General features: G+C 42.8%; 1 protein-coding gene across 1 annotated transcript in view; it reads right to left on the reverse strand.

Annotated features, from left to right (window-relative positions):
- Positions 1 to 13,801, reverse strand: part of LOC116463643 (ras GTPase-activating-like protein IQGAP1) — a 111,391-nt gene that overhangs the window by 19,921 nt on the left and 77,669 nt on the right. The window contains exons 19-28 of the mRNA XM_032146818.2: positions 9,267 to 9,437; positions 8,483 to 8,566; positions 8,314 to 8,385; positions 8,148 to 8,217; positions 7,587 to 7,795; positions 5,794 to 5,949; positions 5,382 to 5,545; positions 4,724 to 4,948; positions 541 to 681; positions 360 to 444 (exon numbers count right to left, since the gene is read on the reverse strand). Of these exons, the coding sequence (XP_032002709.1) occupies positions 360 to 444; positions 541 to 681; positions 4,724 to 4,948; positions 5,382 to 5,545; positions 5,794 to 5,949; positions 7,587 to 7,795; positions 8,148 to 8,217; positions 8,314 to 8,385; positions 8,483 to 8,566; positions 9,267 to 9,437 (1,377 nt within the window). The remainder of the gene's footprint in view (positions 1 to 359; positions 445 to 540; positions 682 to 4,723; positions 4,949 to 5,381; positions 5,546 to 5,793; positions 5,950 to 7,586; positions 7,796 to 8,147; positions 8,218 to 8,313; positions 8,386 to 8,482; positions 8,567 to 9,266; positions 9,438 to 13,801) is intronic.

The raw sequence follows: 13,801 nt of genomic DNA on the forward strand, positions 1-13,801 counted from the left end.
GAGTAAGAAAAGAGTTATCAGCAACAGCCTTAGCAGAAACAATTGTGCCTGCTACTATTCGCCAGGTCACCAGCAGAGGGAACAATACTACAGCGAAAAGATAGGACTCAAAGAAACGCATCTGAAAACAGGAAAAATCCATCTTTCTACTTGTTTGATGTTTGTGTGCCAAACTACAGGAAGCGTTTCATCCTAAGAGAGGTATCATTTACCAATTACAATTGCTTTCAAAAGCTCACAATCAACAGTAAGCTACTGCCAGAACCTACACTTAGGCAGTTAGTAATGATCTATGGTCAGCCCTGGTTTTATTGCTTTGTCCTCAAAGGGCAGGAGTCTGCCGGCTATGAGATTCTTACCTTCAGCAGCTCATCCTCACCAGCATCAGGGAACTTCTCATGTAACGAGTCCTTCAGCACTTTGGCAATGAAGCGCATCCCATAACTGTAGGATGGACAAAACTTAGTGAGAAGGATCAAGGAGCAGAAAGGCACTTAGTGCTGGGTTCTACTGGGGGTCATGACAACTGATGGCACTCACGGGATTTTGTCCACAGAGCTGACAATGGCTGAGAGAAACTTGTCTGTCACAGCCCGCATGTTCCTGATGGAGCTGTCTAGCCGTGTCTTCACTTCTTCATGAGCTAGCGCCTGCTCAGGGGTCACATCATAGGGCAGTTTGCTGGGAAGAGAGAAATTACACCCAACTATGTTAGACTAACAGCCAGGAACAGCCTGAAGCAAGTGTCTTACCTTTCATAAACTGAAAGACCCAGAAATATTAGATAGCTTAAGCTCATGCTCACAGGGCTGGTAAGTGATAAGGCTAGAATCTGAACTCAGGTTTTTAACTGTGAATCAGGTGCCTGAATTGTGTGCCAGGCACAATAATACGCACTTGGGAATAAAAGTTATACAAGACATGATACCTTCTCTTGAGTCTTTTACAGTCTGGTGGGAGCGACACACAGATGATTATAAACCTATTGTGCTGTAAATCAGTTCACCGAAAGTGCTACAAGACCATAGGGAAAGGGCTTCAACTCAGAATGGAAAAAGCAAGGAAGGCTTCCAAAGGAAGGGATGCTTGAACTCAAGAAAATGGGAGAGGAAGAGTCTTCTAGGAAGGAAGGGGAGACAGGAGAAATGAGAGTGGAAAAGCAGACAGGGAGCAGGCCATGGCAGACCCTGTATATGATATTGACAAATCTGGACTTTGTTAGAAACCAGAAGGAGGTCTTCAAAGATAGGAGTGCTATGCCAGGCACAGCAGCACATTCTAGCATTCCCAGCTACTAGGAAGGCTGAGGTGGGAGGATTGCTTGAGCAAGACCTTGTCTAAAAAAAAAAAAAAAGAGGCGAAGAGAGCTTTGGTACACACAGAAGGGGAAGAGAAGGCAATGTGACCACAAAGGCAGAGGCTGCAACCACACAGCCACAAGTTGAGGGATGTCAACAGTCACCACAAGCTGTAAGAGTCAAGAAACAGAGTTTCCACTAGAGCCTCTGCAGGGAGCGTGGCTCTTCCAGCACCTCGACTTCATGATAGTGGTTTCAGATTTCTGGCCTCCACAATTGTGAGACAATGACTTTTGGTTGTTTTAAGCCACCCAATTTGAGGTGATTTGTTATGGCAGCCTTAGAAAATACAAGTAGAGGCTGGGTGTGGTGGCTCATGCCTGTCATCCCAGCACTTTGGGAGGCCGAGGTGGGTGGATCACCTGAGGTCAAGAGTTTGAGACCAGCCTGGCCAACATGGAGAAACCCCATCTCTACTATAAATACAAAAATTAGCCAGGCGTTGTGGCACATGCCTATAATCCCAGCTATTCGGGAGGCTGAGGCAGCAGAATCGCTTGAACCCGGGAGGCAGAGGTTGCAGTGAGCTGAGATTACACCATTGCACTCCAGCCTGAGCAACACAACGAGACTCTGTCTCAACAACAACAACAAAAAGAAAAATACAAGTAGATAGGAATACCCCTCTTCATTTGTCATAGCATGGCTAAATTAAAATAGGTAGACTATGAACACAAGAATTCTGCAAAAATCAACAGAAGCATTCTATGAGAACTAAATAAATACATGGAACTTAACAATAAAGAATATTGTATATTTTATTATTTATATGAGTTTTAAAAGCAGTAGCCAGCAAGGGAATCAATATGCTAAAAAACATTGGTGATAGAACAGAACATTAACTTTGAGATTTTAGGAAAGAACATTCCCAAGAGGTGACAAGATTCCAGTTTGCTACGTGTATGGTGGCTGAAGTAAACGAAGAAAGCTAAGGGACCTGTGATGCTTACCTGCAGGACAGATCCCCACCACACCACCATACCTCACAGTCACTGGTATCTTAAAAAGAGTTCAAATCAATTTCCTTTTTTTTTTTAGATATGGGGTCTATGTTGCCCAGGTAGCGCTCAAACTCCTGGGCTCAGGCAATCTTCCTGTCTTGGCCTCCTGAGCAACTGGGACTACTGGTGCATGCCACCATGCCTGCTCCATTTCCATTTTATGAAAGGCAAAATAAGACACCAGTTTCTTACAGGTACCCACAAGAAAACCAATCCTGAAATGTCCAGCGGGCTTTGGATCTAAAAATGACTGACTCATGGACCATCAGAGGAAATAACTGAGAAGCCCAGAGCCAGTGTACATGGGGCTATCGGCAAGGAATGCCCTGGGTTGCAGGCAAAACTTCCCAGACAAGTATTGCACTTGGCTGACCACATTCCTGGATGTGGGCCTCAGGTATGCAGGCAAAAAAATTAAAAAGACTTTTGCAATGATCTGAGTCCTGATAACAGACCTACATGGTACTGAGAACCAATCAGACGCCAAATGATTCCTAATAAGGAAATGCTCTTTCTTTCTTTTTTTGTCAACCAGGATGGAGTGCAGAGGCGCCATCGAGGGACACTGCAACCTCAACCTCCCATGCTCAACCGATCCTCCTGCCTCAGCCTCTGGAATAGCTGGAACTACAGGTATGCACAACCACACTCAGCTAATTTTTTTTTTTTTTTAAGTAGGGACAAGGTATCCCTATGTTGCCCAGACTGGTCTCAAACTCCTGAGCTCAAGCAATCCTCCCACCTCAGCCTCCCAAAGCGCTGGGATTACAGGCATGAGCTACCATGTCTGGCAAGATAAGCCCTTTCAAGGAGTCAGCAGAATGTTCCACTCTCCACCCAGCGTACAACTCTCTGTTTGCCTGGCATCCAGGTATATGGAAAGCAGAATGATGTAGAATAGTGTTATTCAAAGTTTGGACCAGTGCCAGTCTACAAACTGATCAAAGACAAGATAAAGAGAATGAGTCAGAATGTAAATCAATACATTGCTTCCTTTATTAAGAAAATCTTGCTATGAAAAAAAAGTATCAGTTGAACTAAACAGTGTGCACAGATGATTTTCCATTACTGGTGTGCAAACCACACTTTGAATAGCAATGGTGTGGAGAGCTGCTACTCCGCCTATGCCCAGAGAACTTCATGCATGATCTAACTCTACTCCACAACAAGAAAAAACCACAACAGACCATGCTGCTCACACCTCCATTTCCCACCCCTCTGGGTCCCTCACCCAAGACAAATAAAATCAGAAACGTTTTGGCATTCTGAACTCCCTTTCCCCAGCATTACCCATATTTGATTGGCAACTTTTGCTTTAGATAAATTAATGTTGGTGGTTACGCTATGGCCCTAACTCAGTTATCTCCTGTAATATGTTAATTTAATTAGCCCAACTCATGATATTTCAGGGCAGCTCACCCCACACCATTTTTTTTCCTTTAATGAAACACAGTGAACTCACCCAATCTATATGAACCTTCTCATTCATCTGTATCCCTAGTTATGCTAGGGTCCATTTAAGTCCTACACCCTCCACCTTAGAGTGTTCAGACATGAATACTCTGCATCTAGCTCTTAGTAAGTCTGGGTTCATCTTAGCCTTTGGGCCTCAGCTAAATGAAATTTTATCTTCTGGGATAGGAGTTCCCTAACCACCTTATGTTAGCTCCCTCTTATAAAGTCTCCATTACAGAACCCTACATAAAACTTCATAAAACTTTCCTCAATGTTTAATTATGCTTTTATTTTTATGTACCGGGTTGGTGTCTCTTCCACCCAATGAACTATGAAGAGAGGGCAGGGAGCACGCCTGTTTCACTCATTATTGCATTACTGTACACATCTCTAACACAATGCCTGGCACATAGTAATATTCAATAAATATTTGCTAAATAAGTGAATTTATTACCAGGTCAACAACTTATAAAGTACAGTTTTCTAAAGAAAAACTATTTGAGGCTGGGTGTGGTGGCTCACAGCTGTAATCCCAGCACTTTGGGAGGCCGAGGCAGGTGGATTGCTTGAGGTCAGGTGTTCGAGACCAGTCTGGCCAACAGGGTGAAACCCTGTCTCTACTAAAAATACAAAAATTAGACAGGTGTGGTAGCATGCAACTGTAATCCCAGCTACTCGGGAGGCTGGGGCATGAGAATCGCTTAGACCTGGGAGGTAGAGGCTGCAGTGGGCTGAGATTGTGCCACTGTACTCCAGCCTGGGCAACAAGAGTGAAACTCTGTCTCAAAAAAAAAAAAAAAAAACAAGAAAAACTATTTGAACTAATATTAGTTTATAAATAAAGAGAGGGGAAAAAAGAGGGAAAGAATATTACAACATGAAAGAAAAGTGTTATTATGGTTAACATACCTTGCCTCTCCTGTCTGAGACTCCATCTGATTAACCCAAGATTTGTAAATATCCACAGGGTCAGTTTTGATGTTGAGAGATTTGTCATCCATAATTTCCTTCACGACTGGGGCCAAGATCTGTCTCAGGGCATTCTGGCCACGGGCACCACGGTTGAAACTTACAACCATTTTAATAACCGTAGGATTTCCTGTCACAATCTCTTGAATCTGATCTACCTTCGACCTACAAAACATCAGATAAAAATTTAAACTTGTCACAAAATTCATCAACTTAAAAGATCCTTCCTGCTTAAAGATCCTATCTCCCTGAAACAGTTTCTCTCGAAATATTCCCCGGCACTCACAGAACGTTCCTGCAGCTGCACACTCAATCGTGGTCATGATTACGTATGCTACTAGATAAAAATGTAAATTCTTTCTGTTCAGATTACTTTTTGAAATTATACCTTAATACAGAATGTTCCTAAAGTTAATTTATCCCTTCCCCAGAAGCAGCAAGATTTTATATCAGTTATTTAAAAATTAGATGCTTCTTCAGAGTAAGTATTTTTCGTAAATTAATTGAGATCAAAAAAAGATCAGGAAGGCATGATCTCAAACTGGGAGCCCCTGTGATAGTGGGAAGGGGCCTGTGCCCTGAGGAAATCTGTTCATACTTGATTTCCTCTTGGAGCGCTGTCTTAAAGAGCCGCAGGAGCAGGTACTCCTCTCGCTGGTTGGATGCGTAGTTGTAGAGTGTGAAGATTACAGAGTCCATGAACTTGGTGGACTTGTTCTGGGGCATCTGAAAAATTAGCTTGGCCAGATAGGTGGGATTGGTCTGAAATAAAACCAAGGGATAAGTCATTTGTAGGTAATATAAAGGCTGGCAAGATATATTCAATTATTTAAAATTGAAGGACTAGAATACATATGAGAAAAAAAATTAATAAATTAACATATTACAGTGCCCGTCACTCACTCCTCAGTGGAAGTCAAAAATATCTCCAGAGAGATCGATGGTAAGGCTTTCTTGTGGAAAAATAAGTTCACCAAATTTTTATAACATTGATTGCAGGAGCCACTTACTTGCAATAAATAAAACAGGTGCTGGTAAGCTTCCAACTTCTCTCTCTTCTCCTTGCTCAAAGCCTTGAGACCTCCCTTCTGTTTATTTATCATCATCATATCAGACAACTGTTCCTTATTTTTTTTGGTAAGTTTTTTACTGTGGGAAACCACATCCTATAAACAAAAACCAATAAATAGATCAGAAAGCTTTCAAAGATGAACCTCTGGGCATTGAGGAAAGGTTTTGTAGCACGTGCAAACTCACATGAAGGTGTACTGCACTGGCAGATTCTTACTGAATATTTTAAAACCACTACACTTTATCCTGTTTTCAGTACATCAATAAATCCATTCCTATGTTCCAACAAAGAATCTGAGCCATAAGAATGTCCACTGAATCGGGAAACCAACTTCTAGCAATCTATTATAAAAATAAGTCTTAAATACAATAAAAGCTACATATATATTGAAACATTAATTGCAATGTTATTTATAATAAACGCTTGGAAAACCACCTAAATGTCAACTACTAGGGGAAAAAAGAGGTAAATCATAGTATATCTTCTAAAAATCTATTATGCTACTGTTAAAAATAATATTTATGTGTGGGTGCAGTGGCTCACACCTGTAATCCCAGCACGTTGGGAGGCTGAGGCAGGAGGATCACTTGAGCCCAGGAGTTTGAGATCAGCCTGGGCAACACAAAGATACTCTATCTCTTATAAAAACATAATTTGCAAGGTGTGGTGGCATGCACCTGTCGTTCTAGCTACTTGAGAGGCTAAAGTGGGAGAATCACTTGAGCCTAGGAGGTCGAGGTTGTAGTGAGTCATGATCATGCCACTGCACTCCAGCCTGGGGTGCAGAGGGAAACTCTGTTTCAAAAAATAAAAAAAAATTATGACTACTTATCATAGGGAAAGAGTCTTATCCTTTAATATGAAGTAAGAATGTAAGATACAAAATGACTGGAATAGGTGAAATTAGGGGAAGACATTTATCTTCTTTTCTCTATCAAAATTTTGTCTATTAAGTTGTTTTACGTCTTAAACATTTTTTTTTTTTTTTTGAGACAGAGTTTCACTCTGTCACCCAGTCTGGAGTGCAGTGGTGCAATCTTGGCTCGATGCAACCTCTGCCTCGCAGGTTCAAGTGATTCTTCCACCTCAGCCTCCTGAGTAGCTGAAATTACAGGCATGTACTACCATGTCCAGTTAATTTTTTGTATTTTTAGTAGAGACAGGGTTTCACCATGTTGGCCTGGCTGGTCTCAAACTCCTGGCTTCAAGTGATCCACCCTCCTCGGCCTCCCAAAGTGCTGGGATTATAGATGTGAGCCATCATGCCTGACCTGTCTTATATAACTTTTTAAAAAGCTTATGATGGCTGGGCACAGTGGCTCACACCTGTAATCCCAGCACTTTGGGAGGTCAAGGTGGGTGGATCAATCACTTGAGGCCAGGACTTCCAGACCAGCCTGGCCAACAAGAAAAAAAAAAAAAAGTCAAAAAACAAAAACATTAGCCAGGTGTAGTGTCACGTGCCTGTAATCCCAGCTACTTAGGAGGCTAAGGGAGGAGAATTGCCTGAACCTGGGAGGCAGAGGTTGCAGTGAGCTGAGATCACATCGCACTACAACCTGGGCAACAGAGTAAGACTTGGTCCAAAAAAAAAAAAAAAAAAAAGCGCTTATGGCAGTAGCTGAGAAGAAAGTCAGCCTCCACCCTCCCCACCAGTCAAAAAGGGGAATAATGCAGGGGTTACAAAGCAGGATGAAGTGTTCCAAGGCCCCCGCTGGCACTGGGCCATACCTGCAATGTAATCTTATTTTTCACTAGCAGTCCAATTTTGATATCCATGAGATTGAGGTCATTCTCCAGCTGCTGGTTAGAACGAATGAGGGTGATAACCTCTTCCCGCATCTTCATAAGGTCAAGCTCCTCCTGAAAATCCTGGTCACTTTGGTCCAGCAGGTGGACAAATTTTCGGACCACAACCATAGGAGGATCCTCAGCATTGACTGACAGAAAGTATGCATCAAAGAATAGAGTTAGCAGAAAAAGTACTATGTCTCAGGAAATAGCATTGTCTTGAAAAAGTAATTCTATTCACACACATTTAATTTTGAGATGTGCTAAGACAACTATCAGGTGCAGTCTTCTGTGTCAGGCTATTGCTATGTTATGGTAAAGGTTAATGCAACAAGCCAACAAGACACCTAGCCACATGTTAGCAAAGGGGCTTATGTCACAGGTCACACCCTCTCCCCCAAGCCTTGCCTTCAGGACAACAAAAGAGGTCTGTGCAGAATACCCTGAACTTGGTGGCTCCCAGCCACTGCCTCAACTCTTCACGTGGAGCCAGTTACTCACTGAGAGTCTTGTAGTCATCCCGAGCTTTGTTTGCCCGAATAAAAGCCTGGATTTTGATAATGTCATTTATCTAAGGAACAAAAAAGAAGACATTTCTCTGTTCATCCATCTACCAAAAATATGGCAAAACCCCTCCTAACGGCCTGTATGATCCAAGGGTGCTTACGTGGTCCCGGAAGTACTGCAGGCGATCTCGATAGCGCTTTCGAGCTTGGTGCATCCTTGCCAGGGACTGAATCTGCGGAAAAGGGATCCTGGAAATTAGAAGAGTCCTTCATCTCAACACGTGTTATACCTGCGCCCCTCATGGAGAAACCCTGCTCAGGCTACCATACCTTTACAACTTCATCTTTGTGGGAGCGCAGATAAGCTAACCGATCTTGATATGCCTTCTTCTGCTTGTATCCTCTCCACTGCGACTGAAACAATAAAATGTTACAGAAGACATATTACTTCCTGAGCATCAATGGAAGTTCAAAAAAAACTTTCATCTTGATATATGATCCAAGTGCAATTTCATGATGAAGTTTTAGTAAGGACCACTTCCAGCAGTGATAGGGGAACAAGGGCACGGGCCATCCCTCCACTGGAAGAACACGATGGCTACATTCTACTTCCCCAATGTCAGCACAGCCCTGTACACCTTTTACAGTGCAGCCATACAGATTCACTTACTGGCTTCTTACAACAAATCAGGTGAGGAAGGTAAGATACAATGGGGCATTCCCCTTTTACACATGGGGACACAGACTTGGAGATTCACCACTGTCTGGCGGCAGTGCAGCCATCATTCCTAACTCAGAATTCTTTCCAGGACATTGTGCTACCTTATCATTGAAGCAAAACCACAGTTGTTTCCCTCAAGGTTCAAATCTTACAGAAAGGTATAGTCTTAGAAGAAGAGAGGAAGAGGTACCCAAGAACTGCCACTGTGCCACCATTAAACACCTGTAGGCACATTATGGTTATATGGTAGTAAACAGGAGGTACCTGTCAAAGGAAAGAGAAGACTAAGAGTCCGGAACTCAAAAAACACACTCAGTCAATGGTGACAGCTGCTCATTTATTACCCCTGCTCTAGATGCCCGCTTGCTGTCCGTGTGATAGGTTCTGAAATACCTGAATGCAGGTGATGGCAGGGATTTGTTTCTTCAGGAAATTCATCCTGGATCGGAATTCCTGTCGAACTAAGTATCCACGGCAGCGAGCCTGCAGCCTGGTGATCAGGCCTTCATTGGCCAGCCACAGCTGTTCTCGGTTATATGCAGCAGTCACCCCAGAGATAGAACTCTGAAAAAGCAGTGGTCACATTCAAAGACATTCACAGGCAAGAACGTATGCAGGTTTTCACGAAGTATCATCCACAGCACACAAGCTAGCACCTCCTGCTTCCTAAGTCTATACTAGATCATTAGCTACACAACAGGAATAAAGCCCTCAGGTCTGTTTTTTAGGACCACGTTGTTCTCACACATGTCCTCCCACCTAGAATACATTTCATAAACAAAAACTTGATCTTCTTTTACTTCATATGTCATCTCACTTATCCACCTATCCAACACTGACTAGGCTGGGCACTGTGCTGGCTGATCTGGGGTCACTGCAGATAAGAATAGAGTGACAGGTACCCAACAGGGCTGTGTGCCAAGTACCAAGGGACCCCTAGAATGTTACAATGCAGGACATCTCAGGGGGAGAGACCAGAGGTGAGGACTGAAAATTGCTTCTCCAGGCAGATTGCAAATGGTCTTGAAAAGTAGCCTAGAGGGTTTGGACTGTCACTAAAGATACTGGAGAGCCAGGAAACTTTGTCAAGCAAAGGAATAAAACCATCAGATGTTTATTATTTATTTTAGGGACAAGGTTTCATTCTGTCACCCAGGCTGGAGTGCAGTGGTACAATCTCAGCTCGCTGCAGCCTCAAATTCCTGGGCTCAAGCAATCCTCCCACCTCACCTCCTGAGTAGCTGGGGCTACAAGCGTACCACCATACCTGGCTAATTTTAATTTTTAAAAAAATATTTTTTGTAGAGATGAGTCCTCATTATATTGCCCAGGATGGAGATCATTTTTAGAAAAACAATACTGTTAGGAAAGTAGCTGACAGATTAGAGTGAGTAGAGACTTCAACCAAGTGGGTGAATTACAATGCTGCTATTGTGATCCAAGTGAGAGATGGCCTGGGCTTGAACAAGGGCAGCAGCAGTAAGAATGGCTAGGAACATCTGGTTACCTATCCAATATCTACCTTCTCCTTTCTCCTTGGTACCGCAGCCTCAATTTTTTTTTTCTGGGCAACACTGTATGCACTTAAAAGACTCCACAAGTGGCCGGGTGCAGTGGCTCACACCTGTAATCCCAGCACTTTGGGAGGCTGAGGTGGGTGGATCACGTGAGGTCAGGAGTTCGAGACCAGTCTGACGAACATGGAGAAACCCCGTCTCTACTAAAAATACAAAAATTAGCCAGGCGTGGTGGTGCATGCTTGTAATCCCAGTTACTCAGGAGGCTGAGGCAGGAGAATCGCTTGAACCTGGGAGGTGGAAGTCGTGGTGAGCCAAGATTGTGCCATTGCACTCCAGCCTGGGCAACAAGAGCGAAACTCCGTCTCAAAAAAAAAAAAAGACTCCACGAGGTAGAGCGAGGTCATGCGCTATGAGCAGTAGTAGTATGGCAGGACCTTTGAGAAAGCTCCTTGAGAGAAACAGACAGCTGGGCAGCACACCTTTTTTGCTCTCCTTCCCCTTCTTCCTACTTCCTGCTTGGACTGCTAACTTGATGGTCAAAGCTCCAAACTGTCATTATAGGTGACAAGGTGACCTTGAGAATGGAAGCCACATGCTAAGAATGACAGAGCACAAAGATGAAGGATCCTGGGACAGATGATACCATGAAGCTACATTTCCCCTGGACTGCTCAACTGCAGAATCATTTCATGTGAGATAAAAATACAACCTTATATACTATTGCAGCCTCTGTTTTTTTCCTGTTAAACTGTGTTTGAGGTGTCTGCTGGACTTCTGGACTGCAAAAGGAAGTGCAAAAACCTGGTGGTGGGGAAAAGGGTTAACGTCTGGAGGTACAGATTTAGGAGTCACAAGCACAAGGGTAAGGGCTGGAGCCACAGGCTTGAAAGAGATCACTCAGGAAGAATGTGTAGGAGAAGGTGGCCAATGGACTCTTCGTATAATTCAAGCAGAGGTCGAGAAAGGAAGGTAGCAAGAGAGATTAAGAAGGAACATTCAGAAGTAGGAAAATCAGAAGAGAGTTGTATGGGAGAAGCCAAAGGAATTGAGGGTTTGAGGAAGAGACTTTTGACAAGTCAAATATGAGTGCTCAGAACTGAATTTGGCAATTAAAAGGTTATTGATGAATTCTAAAATAAGAGTTTTACTAAGTAAAAGCTGGACAGGAAACCACACTGCTGTGAGCCAAGAAGTGGATGGTAACAGAGTGAATTAGTGACGAGTAGACTAACTTTCAAGGCCCTTAGCAAGAGTATGAATGTAGGTGAGGCCAGATCAGGGAAATTCCACGGGCTTTAAAAAAATTTTGTATTATTATTTTTTCAAAGATGTGGGAAATAGAGATGCTTAAGTATGTAGGCTGCTACTTAAAATACAGTCCTTGGGCCAGCAGCATCAACATCACCTGAAAGCTTGTCAGAAACGTAGATTTTCTCAGACCTCGCACTAGAATCAGAGCCTTCACTTTAACAAGATCCCAGGTGATTCAGACAGACATTAAATCCTGACAAGCACTGGAGGAAGAGCACGAAAAGTACATGGTCTGCAAGGAACTGGGAGAGGATGAAATCAAGCAGTAAGATAAATAAAGAGCTTTAGAAAGGATAGCTGTTTCCTCTGGAGAGAAAATGAAGAAGGAATCAGTGAAAATCCAAGTAAGTTGAAAGTACAGACAGTGGTGAGTAGAGAGTGGGAGGATCTATATGTGATGGCCACTATTGTTGGCAGGGGAGGTAAGAGGTCAGGTTACATGCTGAAAATGAGGTAGCATTCCTTCCCTGTTTAAATTCTTAGGTCCATATATGCAAAACACTATTCAAACATGAGTGTTTCTGTGGAGGTTAGTAAGATTCTCAAAGGTGTCCCTGAACTAACAAGAGTTAAAAATCACTCTGCTAGAAGTTGTACCCTGAATTCTTAGCACAGCACACTAGGCCCTCAAGCTTCAACCTGGGCCTCCTGTCCTGCCACTCCTACCACGTGCCAGGTAATACACCATTCGTCTCTCCTTCAGGGGTCCATGTCCTTTCAGTACTCTGTGCTTTTTCCTTTTCTATTTTCTCTCCTACTTCCTTTTTATAATTTCAGCAAGCTCATCCTTAACTTTCCCTTTCTGTCTAGAACAGCCTTTTCTTTTTTACTTAGCTGCTAAAATATTATCTATGCTATGTTACTGCAGGACAAAATGAAAAATTCCCTTAAGACTTCCCTTATTGTGCTATGATTAGAGCACCACTTCTCTCTGCCTTACATTACAGTACTTGGTTTTGTGTCTGCTGTTTTCTCAACACTGTGAAACACTGGAAGGTAGAGACTCTCTGATACATATTTCTATCTTCTCAATGCCCAGAACAGAGTTCAATGAATTTAAATTTCATCACCTGTGAAATCATTAGCAATGAAGATGAAACACTGGAAAGGTAAGAGACTGTAACCCACCATATAAAGAGAACTTTAACCACAAGGTAGAAATCACCCATCTGATGTTAACTCCTAAATAAAGGGACTATTTCACTTTTTCCACAGGTGTATTTTTGACTTGTTCCACACAGGATTTGGGAAATATTGCCAAAGGAAGTAAATGACCTTTCGAAAATCTTTTACTGTCCTTTTTCTCTAGGAATCTTGAATGTCTATTAGTAATATGTCTACTCATGACCTACAGGAGCTTACTGAGCATCTTCCCTCAGTATATATTCCTCCCCTTTAACATTCATTAAACAACTCTGGTTTAATTAACAGGAGTGCAGCACCAAGTTAAAACTTAAAAGTCCTCAACAGTCCATCAATGACAACGTAACTTCCCCTTCGAGAAGGTACTGCAAACTTAGCAGCTCACCTTAAAAACTACTAGGGGGCATAGACAAGCACAAATGTGACTAAAATTCGAATCCAAGTACATTAAATTCTGAATGAATACCAAGTTCTTTGGGAGCTTCAAAGGAAGATGAAGGGGGTAAGGAAAGGAAATTTTAAAAAGATTCATAGAGGAGATGACTTGAGATGGGTGTGCTTGGAAGACTGAATTTTTAAGTTAAATATTCCTTTTTTTGAGACAGGGTCTTGCTCTGTTGCCCAGGCTGGAGTGCACTGCTGTGATCATGGCTCGTTACAGCCTTGACCTCCCGGGCTCAACTAATCCTTCCGCCTCATCCTCCCAAGTAGCTGGAATCACAGACACACACCAATATGCCCAGCTAATTTTTGTATTTTTTGTAGAGATGAGGTTTCATCATGTTGCCCAGGCTTGTCTTGAACTCCTGGGCTCAAGCAGTCTTTTTGCCTTGGCCTCTCAAAGTGCTGGGATTACAGGTGTGAGCCACCATGCCCAGCCTGAATTTTTTTCTTTTATTATACCAAGAATCAGTACAAAGGGAAGGATAGAATTTTGACAGACATAGATGGCAG

The sequence above is a fragment of the Hylobates moloch genome, unplaced genomic scaffold (assembly GCF_009828535.3).
Source record: "Hylobates moloch isolate HMO894 unplaced genomic scaffold, HMol_V3 SCAFFOLD_47, whole genome shotgun sequence".
In the NCBI taxonomy this organism is placed as follows: Eukaryota; Metazoa; Chordata; class Mammalia; order Primates; family Hylobatidae; genus Hylobates; species Hylobates moloch.